Source organism: Diospyros lotus, chromosome 2, assembly GCF_014633365.1.
Source record: "Diospyros lotus cultivar Yz01 chromosome 2, ASM1463336v1, whole genome shotgun sequence".
Lineage (NCBI taxonomy): Eukaryota > Viridiplantae > Streptophyta > Magnoliopsida > Ericales > Ebenaceae > Diospyros > Diospyros lotus.
Window position 1 is genome coordinate 6826468 of NC_068339.1, and position 13775 is coordinate 6840242.

At 36.2% G+C, this 13775-nt stretch overlaps 1 protein-coding gene across 1 annotated transcript; it reads left to right on the forward strand.

Moving 5' to 3' along the window:
- The first annotated feature begins 4785 nt into the window (after positions 1-4785).
- On the forward strand, positions 4786-13718 carry LOC127795063 (uncharacterized). Its single transcript, XM_052326506.1, has 6 exons — positions 4786-5120; positions 9605-9823; positions 12271-12525; positions 12616-12702; positions 12797-12930; positions 13378-13718. Exons 2-6 carry the CDS (start codon positions 9620-9622, stop codon positions 13478-13480), a joined length of 783 nt encoding a protein of 260 aa, XP_052182466.1. The 5' UTR covers positions 4786-5120; positions 9605-9619; the 3' UTR covers positions 13481-13718.
- Positions 13719-13775: the final 57 nt, after the last annotated feature.

Sequence of the window (13775 nt, forward strand, 5' to 3'; positions counted from 1 at the left end):
CACTGAATAATTTTGGGGCAGAGCCCTTCAAAGAAGAACTTGTCAACAAGATGAGGATTATGATGATGATGAACCAGTTGGGGTTGGTATATCAACATACATATGAGGGTTATTTATATATGTGTGTGTGTGTGTGGGTGGTGGGGGGGGGGGGGGGGGGGGGGGTGCGCGGGGAGAGAGAGAGAGAGAAGGGACCGGTATATGTGAGTTTCCAAACTGGCATATAGATGGAGATGGGTGAGAGTGAGTGAAGGGCCAACCTTTTTATATCCAATTATCTGCAGCATTTGCTTATGTTCACTTAGCTGGCTTTATCTTCTACTTTTGAGCATTAATTATTATTGTTTTTAAAACGTTTGTCTTTGTTTTTTACTTGGATATGTTGTGGAGTGCTATTCTTTTTTTGTAGACAACAGCTTTTTTGAATCCATGGTACTTTTGATTCTGTTATTGTTAAAATTTACTTTTCCCCATGCATGATTAAAAGCAGAAAAGCCATTCTTCACCAGATTTGGAGTTTAGATTTCCGCGTTCACAAAGGCGCCTTGGTAGCATGGCTGCACATGCAAGGCCAAGAAGATTGGTCAAAACTATTATTGTGAAGACCAAAGACTTGCCTTTCCCATGGCCATGGTGTCCGCTTTCTTTTTCTAATCTACTTTAAAGAATGTTATGTCATTGTAGCTCCAATGTCCGAAGCCCTCTTTCTATCATTTTTTCACGACCCACTTTAGTTTAGAACAAATTTCTAAACGATAACAAGACATTATAGTTTTCTTTCCCTTTAAAGAGAGTTAGGAAAATTTTGTTAAGAGTTTATGTACGCACTTAATAAGATTTATGCGCCTATTATATATGTGTTTAGTAACTTTAAAAATTACTAGAAAGAGCTAGAAAAAATAAATCAAGGTGGTAGCCACTTGGTGTTGGTCTGACCTCCATGTGAGTGACGACGACAAAAGGAGGGAGTGGGCAAGGGGAAAGGGCAAGGGCAAAGGGCAAGGCAGCCTCTCTCTTCTGGTTAGTGGTTAGGCCACCAACAACACATCCCTACTCATTTCATTGTTCCAACAACTATACATAACCTTGGAAGACCAGGATGAGTTGTAATAGTTTGCTAAAGTAGTGTTAATTAAGATATATATATATAAAAAAAAAAAGATGGGGTATAAAAAGTATTTCAAATAAAAATATTTTTTATTATATTTGTTAAATTTTTTGAAAAAAAAATCACATAATTTTTTTATCTTAAACTTTTAGGATAAGTTTATATTTTCTCTCATTTTAGATAATTTATTTTACACTTTATAGATAAATTATTTTGATAGAGATTTATTTTATTCATTTTAACAAACACTACCTAACAAGAAATGTATTATATCCTTGTGATGAATCAATCTGAAAATAAATAAATTATTACTCAATACTGTTAAAATTTCATTCTCATTCCAATTATATTTATATCTAAGATGGGTCTCTCTACTGACCCCTTGTTACTTATCAAATATATGTATACATAACAACTCATCAATTTATTAATAACCATATGGCATCCCCTCAAATATTTTAGATTTTACCAAGTGGGGGTGACTTCAAATTAAATCTTATCTTGCATAATATATAAGAAAAAACTTGACTAAGATTAATAACTATATGACATCACCTTCAAGGCATAAGTCAAATGACAGGCAAGTGCTACGTTGGATTAGTACTAATAGGTTATGAGTTCGATACTCGACTTAATAAGAAAATATATTATTTCTATTTTTATATAGGTGTAAAATATATAATTTCAGCCTATACATTTATGTACAAATATATGAAAAGTTAGTGAATAAAACTTATCCTTAAAATATTTTATATAAAATTAAACATATTGAATTAAATCTGGGTTTTTTTTATAAAATAGATTACAGAATTGATATCAAAATTAATAAAAGTTAGAAAACAACAAAGAGAATATCTAATTGAATTCATTATTAAAGATAAAAAAAAAATAATACATTAAACTGTTGTTTTTATATTTAAAGAAAATATCAAATACAGTGATATTAACCCTATTAAAAACATATGTGATACACAATAATAAAATTATTCAACCTAATTTAATCTATTTTTTATTGGGTAGATGTCAATTTTACAGAATAGGCATTGAATCAACAATTCGTGTAAATAACAAACTATTTTTGTCAATTAAACTAAACATGTGATAGACAAATGTCAAACATAATTAAAAATTATTTTTTTATATATTTTGAAATTATTATTTACTGCAACTTTAGTTAAATGCTATGAATAGGAAATAATATAAATTATAAATTTACCATTTTATAGTTTTAGTGCATTGCATGATGTTAACAAATACAAGAACAAAGAAAAAACAAATATGCCATGATTGAAGCCAAACAAAAAACAAAGAATAGCACATTTTTTTCCTAAAAAATAAATAAAAGCACATTAAAATTGAAATGAAAATTAACATATTATTAAAAAGTACTCGCGTTATGGTTAGTTATCAAGAAAGGCCTAACATAAATTTATGCAAATTGACAAAAACTGCTTCACAAACATGGCAAAAATAAAAAGAGACATTAGTTTTAAGAATATATTATTTTTGTCTCCGGACATAAATTAAGTGGTTGGATAAATAATATGTCAGTATCAATTCGATAAGTTGCAAATTCAATCCTCGCCTTATGTAATGGTCAAAGATCTAATTTGCGATTTACCTTCTCTAATATAATTGAAAGTACAAATACCAAAGACCGTACTAATACGATCATCCCAAAAGTATGTTATTTTTGAAATATTATAAGTATTCTTTAAGACCCATTCATTCTAAAAGATATCATGATTTTCATTTCTCACTCACCTTTTTTTATCTCGCTTCCGATTATCTCACGGTCTTCTGGCTGTTCTAATCTTTGGCGCGTCTTTCGGCGAAGCTGAAGTCATGATGTTGTGATGCTGGGATGTTGTTTCGAGCGAGCTCGTTGTCTTCAAGTGACCTGACTTTTTACCGTGAGACTCTTCATTGGTGGTCCTCGATCTCTGGGTCTGGTCGGGCCTTTAAGGAATTCCGGCCGGCCTATTGGGCCTTGGGTATTTTGGATTCACCCTACGAGACCGGGTCCAGCCCGTTAGCTGATTCTCGAAGATCGCTCATAACACTATCTTTATTATATAATAGATAGATAGATAGATAAATTGATAGAGTTGAGTGTGGATTTTAGAATTTTCCTAAAATATAAGCTAAATACATTAAAAAAATGATGAAAAATAATTTATTGTGAAAGAAATTTTTATGTGAAAAGTATTTTCAAGTACTAAATATTTATATTAAAAGTAAAATAGTTCCAAAAAATTAATAATAATAGTATGGGGTAATTTTATTATTTTCTATGATCATAATCTCATTTTTTAAGTCAAAGATATTAAAAAATGAAGGCTGCGTTATCTTGTTTTTAATCTAATTTTAATTTTTAACTTTTTAAAATAAAAAAAAACAAAAATAATAAAATATTATATTAATTATTTTGAAACAAACTCCAAAAAGGCCATCATCGCCTCCATTGTTTCCTTCTCTTCCTTTCTTTAGAGCCATCACCGTCGTCACCACTTCCTTCTTTTTCTCTCTTCAAGGCCAAATTCGCCGCCCCTGACCGTATATTTTCAGCAAAGGAGGTAAGTCTTTTAGTCTGATCAACAAATATTTTTGGCAAAAATCTATTATATATACATATGTATGCGTGATTTGTATTTGGCCGGAGATTTAAGGTCAGATCTTTGGATATTTGGCCGTTGATTTTGCTAATTTTTAGGTATGTTGATCGATGAAGATAAGGATGTCAAATGGTTGCCTTTGATTACCAAAAACCACCAGCCACGGTGGCCGATGGCAATTGGCAGCACGTTTTGATACTCTTGCCGAAAATTAAAAATCATGTATATGGAGATTCAGCCGTTGAACTTTTGCTGGTTTTTGGATATGTTAACCTCCTTGTCTTGACATTTCTAATGATAGGCTCTAATCGTGAGTATCTCCAGGCCAGAGATGGTCACCAGCGACTGCCAGTGGCGACGATTGTGTGGGTTTATATATTTATATATATGCATACCCATATATGTGAGTCATGAAATTGTTGTTTTGTGTTTATTATTATTATAGCATATCCATGTCTTAGAGGTTTGTCATTCGTGCTGCGATTTGGTGCTGTGAACGTATTTTTGTTGTGATTTTTGCTATTTAGGGTTGCTGTGATTAGTTTGCTGGTTCTTGTGAATATAAAATTTTTAGTTGCTCTGATATGTTGATTTTATTGTGAGTTCTTTCCGTGAACAGAATTTAATGAAAATTCCTGCTGGGTATGGTTTTAATTATTCAAAACCATACCCATCCAAGAGATGTTTCAGCACTTTGCTTGTTGAATGGTGGAATTGAGAATGCCCATTTACTGTTTCAGCACTGTAGCGAGTCCAGTAAGTTATATGTAGTGTTGAAGTCTTAAATAGGAGTTTGACTATCCATGTGGTAACAAGAAGAATAAATGAATAAAAAATAGCACTAATTAATTAAACACATACTGACATAACAGATTAAGGGTAGGTAACAGGTATGGGTAAGGTTGACGATATTGTTCTTGTTTTTGAGTAAATTAACCACACAAAAAAAAAAGGAACATGGCTGTGATCAGGGGCTGATCTATGTGTTAGCAACAAAAATTAAGTATTAGCCCAGCCCAAACTCGGTCCAGCCCAGCCCAGCCACTTGCCCGCAAACCCTTCTCTTCTCCTTCCTCTCTCGACCTCGCTCTCGCTCACGGCTCACCCTCGCTGGCTCTCGCTTTCTGCCTCCTCATCTCTTGCTCGTCCGCTCGCGCTTGCCCTCGCTCTCTGCCTCTCTCTTGCTCTCGCTCGGGCTCAGCCCCTCTTGCCTCTCGCCCTCTCTCTCTGCCTGACTGCCTCTCTCTTGCTCTCGCTCGCCTTCGCCCCCACGCTCGCTCGGCCAGTCGGCCTCGGCGCCTCGCCCTCTTGCTCGCTGCCCTGCCTCTGATTCAGGTCTTCGTTTTACCTCCCCCCCGCCCCCCCCAAACTTCCAGATTTGCTTCATTCGACCCCAGGTATGTTTTCTCTTCTTTCAGTTCTTTGATTCTCTGATTGATGGCTAAATCTAGATAGTTTTTTCTATTTTTCGCCCATATTTTTTTTACTTGTTTATGCTTGATTTGTTGTTGAAATCGCTGCCTTTTTTCAGCAAGTTTTAAGTAAGTGATTTTCTGCTAACTTTGTGTCTGCTTGCCTATTTGACTACTGCATTTAGTTTGGAACTTAGGAATTGGCGTGGCTGGAAGCCTGGAATTCGTTATTGTGAATCTGTTATTGAATATTTGAATTGAATATTTAAACCAACCATACTTTTGCCTTCTCTTGTTTAAACTCTAGAAATACAGTTGTTGTATTGGCCTTGCATTTGCCTCAAATCTTGAGTTAAATATTTTAATTGTTCGATTATTGAATTGTGCTATTTTTTATTTGTGTATCTTAGAATTTAGGATGGAACAACAATCTTCTGCGAAGAAAGGAAAAATATTGTTATATTTTTTCAGAAAAAGAGATCATTATACTCGTGAAAGTACTTCAATTCATAGTGTGCAAAATCAATCTAGTGAATTTACATCAATTCCTTCAAGTTTATCTCTTGAAATTGAAGCTTCTCCATCTTCAAATCCTGAATGTCAATGGTCTTCTTCTATTGAACGGGATCCGGGGAAAAGAAAACAAATTTGTGAATATCCTCGTTGAGTACAAGTTTAATGAAAAATTGTTGTACTGAATTTTTGGTTACATAATAATTTTATTACATTAACTTTTTAAATTTTAGCCCCCCCCAACCTAAATTCTTGGATCGGCCCAACCTTTGACGAATAGAGAATATTTGAATTTTCGGATTTGCACTTGGTGAAGTGGTTGATATTTATTGTGTCTTGAATAAGGAACTAATGTCATGACCCGATGAGAATGAACATGTTTTTATTGGGATACTTTATGACAATGTGAAAGCAAGAAAATTGCAATGCTCTACATTCACGAAAGACAACTGGGGCAAGATCAATCAAGACATGATTGGTCTTGCAAAAATGGATTATGGAATAGATAGATTGAAGGGTAAGTGGAACCGTTTACGTAAAGTGCATTGCTTGTTCGTTGAATTGGTAGGGCATACAGGCGTTACATCAACCTTTATACAATATTTATGGAACAAGTGTTACATCGACCTTTATACAATATTTATGGAACAAGTGTGTGCAGTATTTAGATTGTCTCATCATACGGAACAAAATAATATGCCAAATAACATAAAACTCCACACACACAATCATGATATGCATAAGGGACCTAAAGTCCGTGGTAGGGTAAGGTTGTGAATATGCTGCGCATAGTTGTTAAAGGTGCGCCTAGGCACAAGGTGCCTTAAGGCGCCAAATCAGCGCCTCACCTGGGTAGTCGAGGCGATTTTAGTAAGGCCCTTGCCTTGCATGGTGAGGCGCCGAGGCGAGAGGCGCGCCTCATGAAACTTAGGTTTTAATGAAAACCTGGGCAGCCCAATTCCTCCCCTCTTCTTGGTTCTAGCATGTATACATTACAACATATTTACATTTTTTAGTTTAAGTAAATGTCCACATTTTCTTTTATTTATATTTTACCTTCCATTTACTTTAATACATAAATATAAATAAGAAAATACCTCTCCATTTGGATTCAATAAAAATATCTAAAAAATCAAAATCCATAACAATAAGAAAATAAAATTTTGGTTTTAGTACAAACTCGGGATTTCCCGATTTTACCACCCTCAAAGTACATACCTACTATTTTTTGAAAAATTCATTAAAAATCATTTTAACAACAATGAATATTAGCTATCAAAATACCGGGAGATAGTTTCTCAAAATAAAAATATTTTCTTATATGTCTCCTTATAATACGCTAATTTTCCAGACTTAGAAAAATAGTATTTTTCAAAATGAGAACATTTTCTTGATTGTGGACTTGTAGTGTTTATATGTTTGTTTAAAATTTTGCATGATGATTGGTACTTGTTTGAGTTTGAGACTTTAAGTTTGAACTTTGATAATGTTTCTAGTTTAGAATTTGCATGATGAATGAATCAACTTTGATAATGTTAGTTTAGAATTTGAAGATAATGAATCATTAATGATATGCATGTGTTATTATTGAATTTTGATAGTTTTTTTTTTTTTTATTTTACAAGATTTTGAGTTTTTTTTTCTAAAAGGTGTGCCTTGCATGTGAAAATGGTTAACCTTTTATTCATGTACCTATGTGTCATATCATTTTCATTTTATGTCCTAAAGTTCTAAAGCCTAAGCTCTAATACCAACTTTGTCACGCCTTAATTTCGGAGGCCGCGACTGGCACTACCCCCTAAGAAGCTGAAGACTCCAATAGGGAATAACAAGTCTAGCAATACACATAAATGGAGGGGAAGACCAAAGGATCTTCCCAATTAGAAACCCTAGCCGACGCTTGAAAAGCCTTTAGCCCCTTCCTTGCAAAGGAGTTCCGGCCATTGGACGCCGGCAAGGAAGCATCGTTTGGGGATTTTTTTCTCGCTTCTTTCTTTTCTTTGATGGTGACCTTGTAACTTTGGGAATCTGTGACCTCATAACTTTGGGACTTGCTATTCCCTATTGGAGTCTTCAGTTTCTTTTAGGGGGTAGTGCCAGTCACGACCTGGAAATTGGGGCGTGACAAAGTTGGTATCAGAGCTTAGGTTTTAGAACTTTGGGACATAAAATGAAAATGATATGACACGTAGATACATGAATAAGGGGTTAACTATTTTCACATGCATTGTATTGCATACACTGTACTCTCGAAGCAAGTTTTTGGTAGAATGGGTATGAATATGAATCGCAGCATATTCACAACCTTGCCCTGCCAAGGACTTTAGGTCCCTTATGCATATCATGATTGTGTATGTGGAGTTCTATGTTATTTGGCATATTATTTTGTTCCGTATGATGAGACAGTCTAAATATTGTATACACCTGTTCCATATGATGAGACAGACCTAGGAACCCTTGGCTTGGCAGGTCTCGATCTCGAGGCAAGAGTGTTGAAGTCAAGTAGGAGACTTCATAATCTTGGAATTGACCAAAATGCCTCTTGGGGCTAAAGAGAATCATGGATATTGAGGGGCCTTGCTGATTTCACACAAGTTGATGAACCGGGACTTACTCCTAAGGGGTGACCCAGGGCTGGGGTGGGGAAGAAAAGATGGCTAGGCACAGAATAGGAAATTGTAATTATTGTTTTTCGTCTTTTGATCTTGGTGTTGATTTCAATTCACATAAATTGTAGGATCTGATTGCAGCCTCACAAGGGAAATGTCTAGAGTAGTGGTTTTGGTTTACAGGCAAGTACTTGTGTATGTTGTGCAAAATCTATGTTTAACTGCTCCTTTGAGCTCATATGGAACCGCCTCTTTTGCTTAATATGTCCTTTGATAAGTGAACTATTGGTTCCATACATGAAAAAAATTGTTTTAGATCCACTAGGGATGATGAACAAAGAACTTTGAAGATTGTGTATGTTGTTCTTTCCATGTTAACTGCATTTACATAAATGGTTTTGGATTTGCATTTGCATATGTAATTATTTATTGAGGACCTTGGATGCTCACAACAGGGATCTGTGGGTTATGGTACCATGAATATGAATATTTAATCCATTTAGAGTTTACGGCATCTTGCCTCTGTTAAATCTGTTAATATGTTCTCCTACTGAGTCCCTTCTGTTTATATGTGCTTATAAGTACTTGTTCAACAAGTTTTGCCATATTCTCCTTTGTGCTAAGGGAGAATTGATCAAGAGGACTGTATGCCACGTATTTTACTTTTATTCCTAGTGGTCATGGCATGCTTTTGTTACTTACGGGTCTCATGTGGATTCACACCATCATATTTAACATCTATCAGGTGACAGGTGACTTTGTGCCTCACCAGTTTCAATGTTCGACCCTTAGCTAACCCCATGGAGACACTGGCACATTTTGTTTCATTTTTTTTTTTTTTTATCTAGTTTGCTCTTTTAGTTAGATTTGTTCTGTTTTATTAACAATTTAGCAATTTGATATTCAAAACAGATGATTTGTTTTGCCCCAACGGGAAAACTATTTTGCTTAGTGGTCAAAACCTTTGGATTGTTCGTTCTTATTGAAAAAGTAAAACTATATTGCTTAGTGGTCAAAACCTTTGGATTGTCCGTTCTTATTGAACAAGTAAAACTATATTGCTTAGGGGTCAAAACCTTTGAATTGTTCGTTCTTATTGTGAAATTTAAGTTCTTTGGATGTTCGATTATGTATTTGAGGCTTGTTGGTTCTAGTGGTAGGTTCAACCTAACATTGGAATCAACGCCAGTCATGGATCCATATTTTCAGGTCATGACATCCCAGTAGTATAAATGATTGGTTAAGCCTTTTTTGTGAGTTTATTTATGTTTGTGTTTGTGTGGTTATACGGCCAGATATACAATGTTGCGGCCAAACATAACACAGAATGTTATTTTTGAAATGCAGATTCATTTTTGGGAAATGCAATCCTTTTGTGGAAGCATTAGATTGATGAGACGTACAGAGAAGGTTCTACCATGTGGACGTTTCTTATTTACCAAATGCAACCGTTCGATTTGGAATGAAGTGGAAGATGTAAAATTCGGTTGGAGTTCAACTGATTGTTCAAAGGGTGTCTACTACCAGACACTGCTGAAGTCCACTTCTCATTCGCCATTGTCCTTGGTGCGATTTTATCTTATTTTTATCCCCTACATTTGCCATCAGTTATAATTTTAAATTGGGGGAGTGGGGTGTAGTTCCTGCAGAATGGTGTGGTTCATGTTGCTTTGTTTGTAGGGTTCAACTTTAAATGTGATTCATGCCAATGATAATAAGTGATTGCGTGCCATTTTAAAGATAAGATCTGGTTTTTTGTAATAAGATTGAAATGGCTCTTATTAAAAATAAGATGTGTAAGATACGATTAAAATGGTTTGGTCTTGTGAAAAGAAGATCAATAGAGAGTCCTTTGAAGAGATTGGATGGAATATGAGTACTTTAGCAAAAAAGGTAGAGGAAAACCAATAAACATTTGTTGGGAGATATGATATCACTTATAAGGGTTTTATAGAAGATATGATACAGATAGAAAGATTGGCAAGCTAGAGTTAATATTGCAACTTTCATGGAGATGTGTAGAAAAACTATCGGGACATTAAAGTTAGCTTGTGTAGCAGGGTCAGAAGTAGACAGAGTGTAGGGGTTTCAAAGGAATCCATTTGTGGAACTGCGAAAGAGTTATTGGATCAAGAGTGTGCTTAATAGTCTCTGATGTCATGGAATATATTGTTTTGAAAATGTGTGACTGGTTAACACACAAGCCCTATTGTATTAGTCATGAATTTGTACAAGAATGCACAAACTGGAAAGTGAACATCTGGAGTTTGATTTGTACGAGAGCATTCTTTTCTGTGTATCCTTCTGAATTATGATTCTGCAAAAACAAAAATGGTTCATAAGCATGTTGAACAGAAACCTATTTTCAATAACACTTATCTTTACCCATGCTGGCCAAATACAAGGGAGGTTCTAATACTAAAACACAGAGGGGCTCACTTGCCTGGTAGCACGAACCTCTAAAGCTATCAAAGAGAACCATTGAGAACCCTGTTCACTGAACTGAAGACATCATTGAAGAAATGCAACACCTAACTCAACTTATCCTTCTATCACCAAATCCCCATCTTCTCAAAAACGTGCAACTAAGGAATCTGAAATCTCAATGCACATAATTGTATGCCTTAAACTACATTAAGCTTACAATTACCCTTTAATTTGGCTTTTTTTGTGGGAGTCTGCACATTCTTATGCTACTTGTACTGCATCCTCAATCTGTTGACAAAGCATTATACAAATTGAAATCGCACTGCTACAACCTTGTTGCAAGAACTCTCTCCAAAACTCGTATACACATCACTTATGTTGAAAGGAAAACCATGGAAATGGCCCTTAGGGCCTTCTCCTATTTGAAATTCTTCAAGGTGGCCAAGGTCTCCTCTAAAAAATGTAGTGATCTAAAAGGCGGCTTAGGCGGGCGGCCGCCTAGGCGGCGGAGAGGCGCTAGGCGGCCCTTGGCCGTTGTGAGTTCCTCCAAATCAGCCCCTTAGGCGCCGGCCCAATTAATCGGGCTCAGGTGAGGCGTCGCCTTGGCCGCCCAAATGTGGTTTGGGCTCGAGACCTCTCACCCAACTCCATTAGTGATGATCTTCACAGCCGTCGCCGCCGCATCGACCTGGGTCACCCGACTCCGTCGTTGCCGTCACCGCCGCCACCGCTGGACAGGGACTGCAATAGCCTTCGTACTTTCTTATAGTAACACAGCTATAGTCCAATTGGCATTGGCGGGGGGGCAACGATGTGATCGAAGGAGGCATACAGTTCGATTGGCAATGGCAGGGGGCAGCGATGTGCTCGGAGGAGGCAGACGATCTGATTGGCAATGGCGGGGGAGCGATGTGCTCGAAGGAGGCAGGTTTGAGAGAGAGAGAGAGAGCTGTGAAATTTTTGGGTAGGGGGGGAGTGAGAACGCGCTGAAATTTGAGGGGGTGGGGTGGGGGAAAGAAAGAATATATTAAGGAAAAAAATTAAAAAATATTAAAATTTTTAGGCGGGGCCACCTAGGCGCTAGGCGGCAGCTTGCCACCTGACGCCTAGCGTCTTTTAGAACACTGAAAAAATGCCTCTCAGTTTTATTTGAAGTGAAATAAAGAGAAACATCACATATTGGATCCTTCTGATTCACATTTTATTGGTTTATGTGATGATCAGAAGCTAACATAAATTATCTCCAACAGTTGCATTCTTTTGCTGCTTTATTTTCATGAGAGAGCGTTTTGTGCTCAATATCATGTCATTAGGTAAGCAAACAGAGAAAAAGTTAAATATATTTCCAATTAGGATAACATATTATTTCTCATTTTCTCCCCATCATGGTGTTTTTGCTTCATTAAAGTATATATTTTGTTTAAATTTAATAATTTCTTTTTTAAAAGAATTAAAAGCAAGGGGAAGGCTGTGTACAGATACAGCCTGCTCTCAACCCTTGCAAGGCGTGAAGCTTTGTGCACTGGGGTTTTATTTATTTTTTATTGAATTAATTCTTATTTTTATATATTAATTTAATCTGGCAGAAAAAGCCAAGTATCAAATCAGCCTTTTCATTGCCATCCAATAATGGTGGTACACATTCAGCATTGCCATGCATGGATCATGTAACCGGTCTTTTTCGCCAATCAAAGGTTCTGCACATTTTGTCAAGCAGATGCATCAGTACAGTGAATAATGCAGATAACTCCAGTTCTCAAGATGATTCTGCTACCAGATCTGGTGTTGCTCCGCGCATCAAATTTAAGAGGCTTGATAAAACAGCCAGGAACATAATGAAGGCATGCATCTTCTTGTTGCTCTTGTTTGAACAGATGGAACACTTCATCTGAATCTTTCATCAAGTTTATTTGCTTGATATTACACTGCAGATTCTCGACGAGGAAGCTGTAGAGGAAGTGAAAAAACAAAGAGAAATACCTGATATAAAGCCTGGTTACATTATTCAACTCAAAGTGGTAAGTGAAGTTATTGTTAAGTGGAATATTTTCTTGTTTCTCTGTTGGTCAGATTATCTAGTGTCTCATTTACTTGTATCCTTTGCATGAGCAGGAAGTACCTGAAAATAGAAGGCGTGTTTCAATATTGAAAGGGATTGTTATAGCAAGACGCAATGCTGGTTTTCATACTACATTTAGATTAAGGAGGCTTGTAGCAGGAGTTGGTGTTGAATCTCTCTTCCCACTGTAAGTTAACTGAAAATTCTTTCCTGAATTTAATATACATACTGGATTCAAGCTTTTGTTCAGTGGAAAATTATAAACAAGTATACACAATTCTAGATAATTGATCAGTGTGTAAAACTGGCTTTCTTTTCTTTGGGGGTAAAAACAACACAATTCTTTCTAGCCATGTCACTTAAACATGAAGGATGCATGTTAGAAAATGATAAGTATTCTCAAGTCTGTAGGTGGATCTTCTAGATTCTCTGGCTTATCAACAAAATCCTCCTGTATTTATACTTAATGCAAGATGACATTCTGGAAGGACCTCCCTTTTCTTGTATATGTGGATACATGATGGCGACTGCTTTGATGGTGGACTTTCAAATGTGATAACTTTTCTTATTTTGCTGCTTCCCCTCTCAAGGATTGAATGAACCACGTCTGACTGAAATGAGTGGGTGATGACAGGTACTCACCGAACATAAAGGAGATAAAGGTGCTGGACAAGAAGAAAGTGAGGAGGGCCAAGCTTTACTATCTCAGGGATAGAATGAACCCACTTAAGAAGTAGCAATGGCAATCATACTGATAGTGGGAGGCAAAACAATGTGTTGCCAAAGTGGTGGGGCTGGATAGCCTGGATAAGTATTTGTATGTTTATAGTCCCACCTTTATTTTCTCAGAGAATCCGGTTTTTACTGGTCCATTGTCAAAATGCCCGCAGAGAAGTAGAATCAGAATGGTTGCCTGGGAAGTCGACTTCGGTGATAAATAATAAATTTATGTTCATTGTGTAACCCTTTTCAAAACATTGCTGGTTTTGATTGAAAGTCATCTGTTGAGTGTCTTTATGATCACAAGTAATC

Coding starts and splice junctions, on each gene's coding strand:
- LOC127795063 (XM_052326506.1), top strand. CDS start 9,620: ATGCAATCCTTTTGTGGAAGCATTAGATTGATGAGACGTACAGAGAAG. Junction 12,703..12,796: donor ACATTATTCAACTCAAAGTG/GTAAGTGAAGTT, acceptor TTGCATGAGCAG/GAAGTACCTGAAAATAGAAG. Junction 12,931..13,377: donor GTTGAATCTCTCTTCCCACT/GTAAGTTAACTG, acceptor GGGTGATGACAG/GTACTCACCGAACATAAAGG.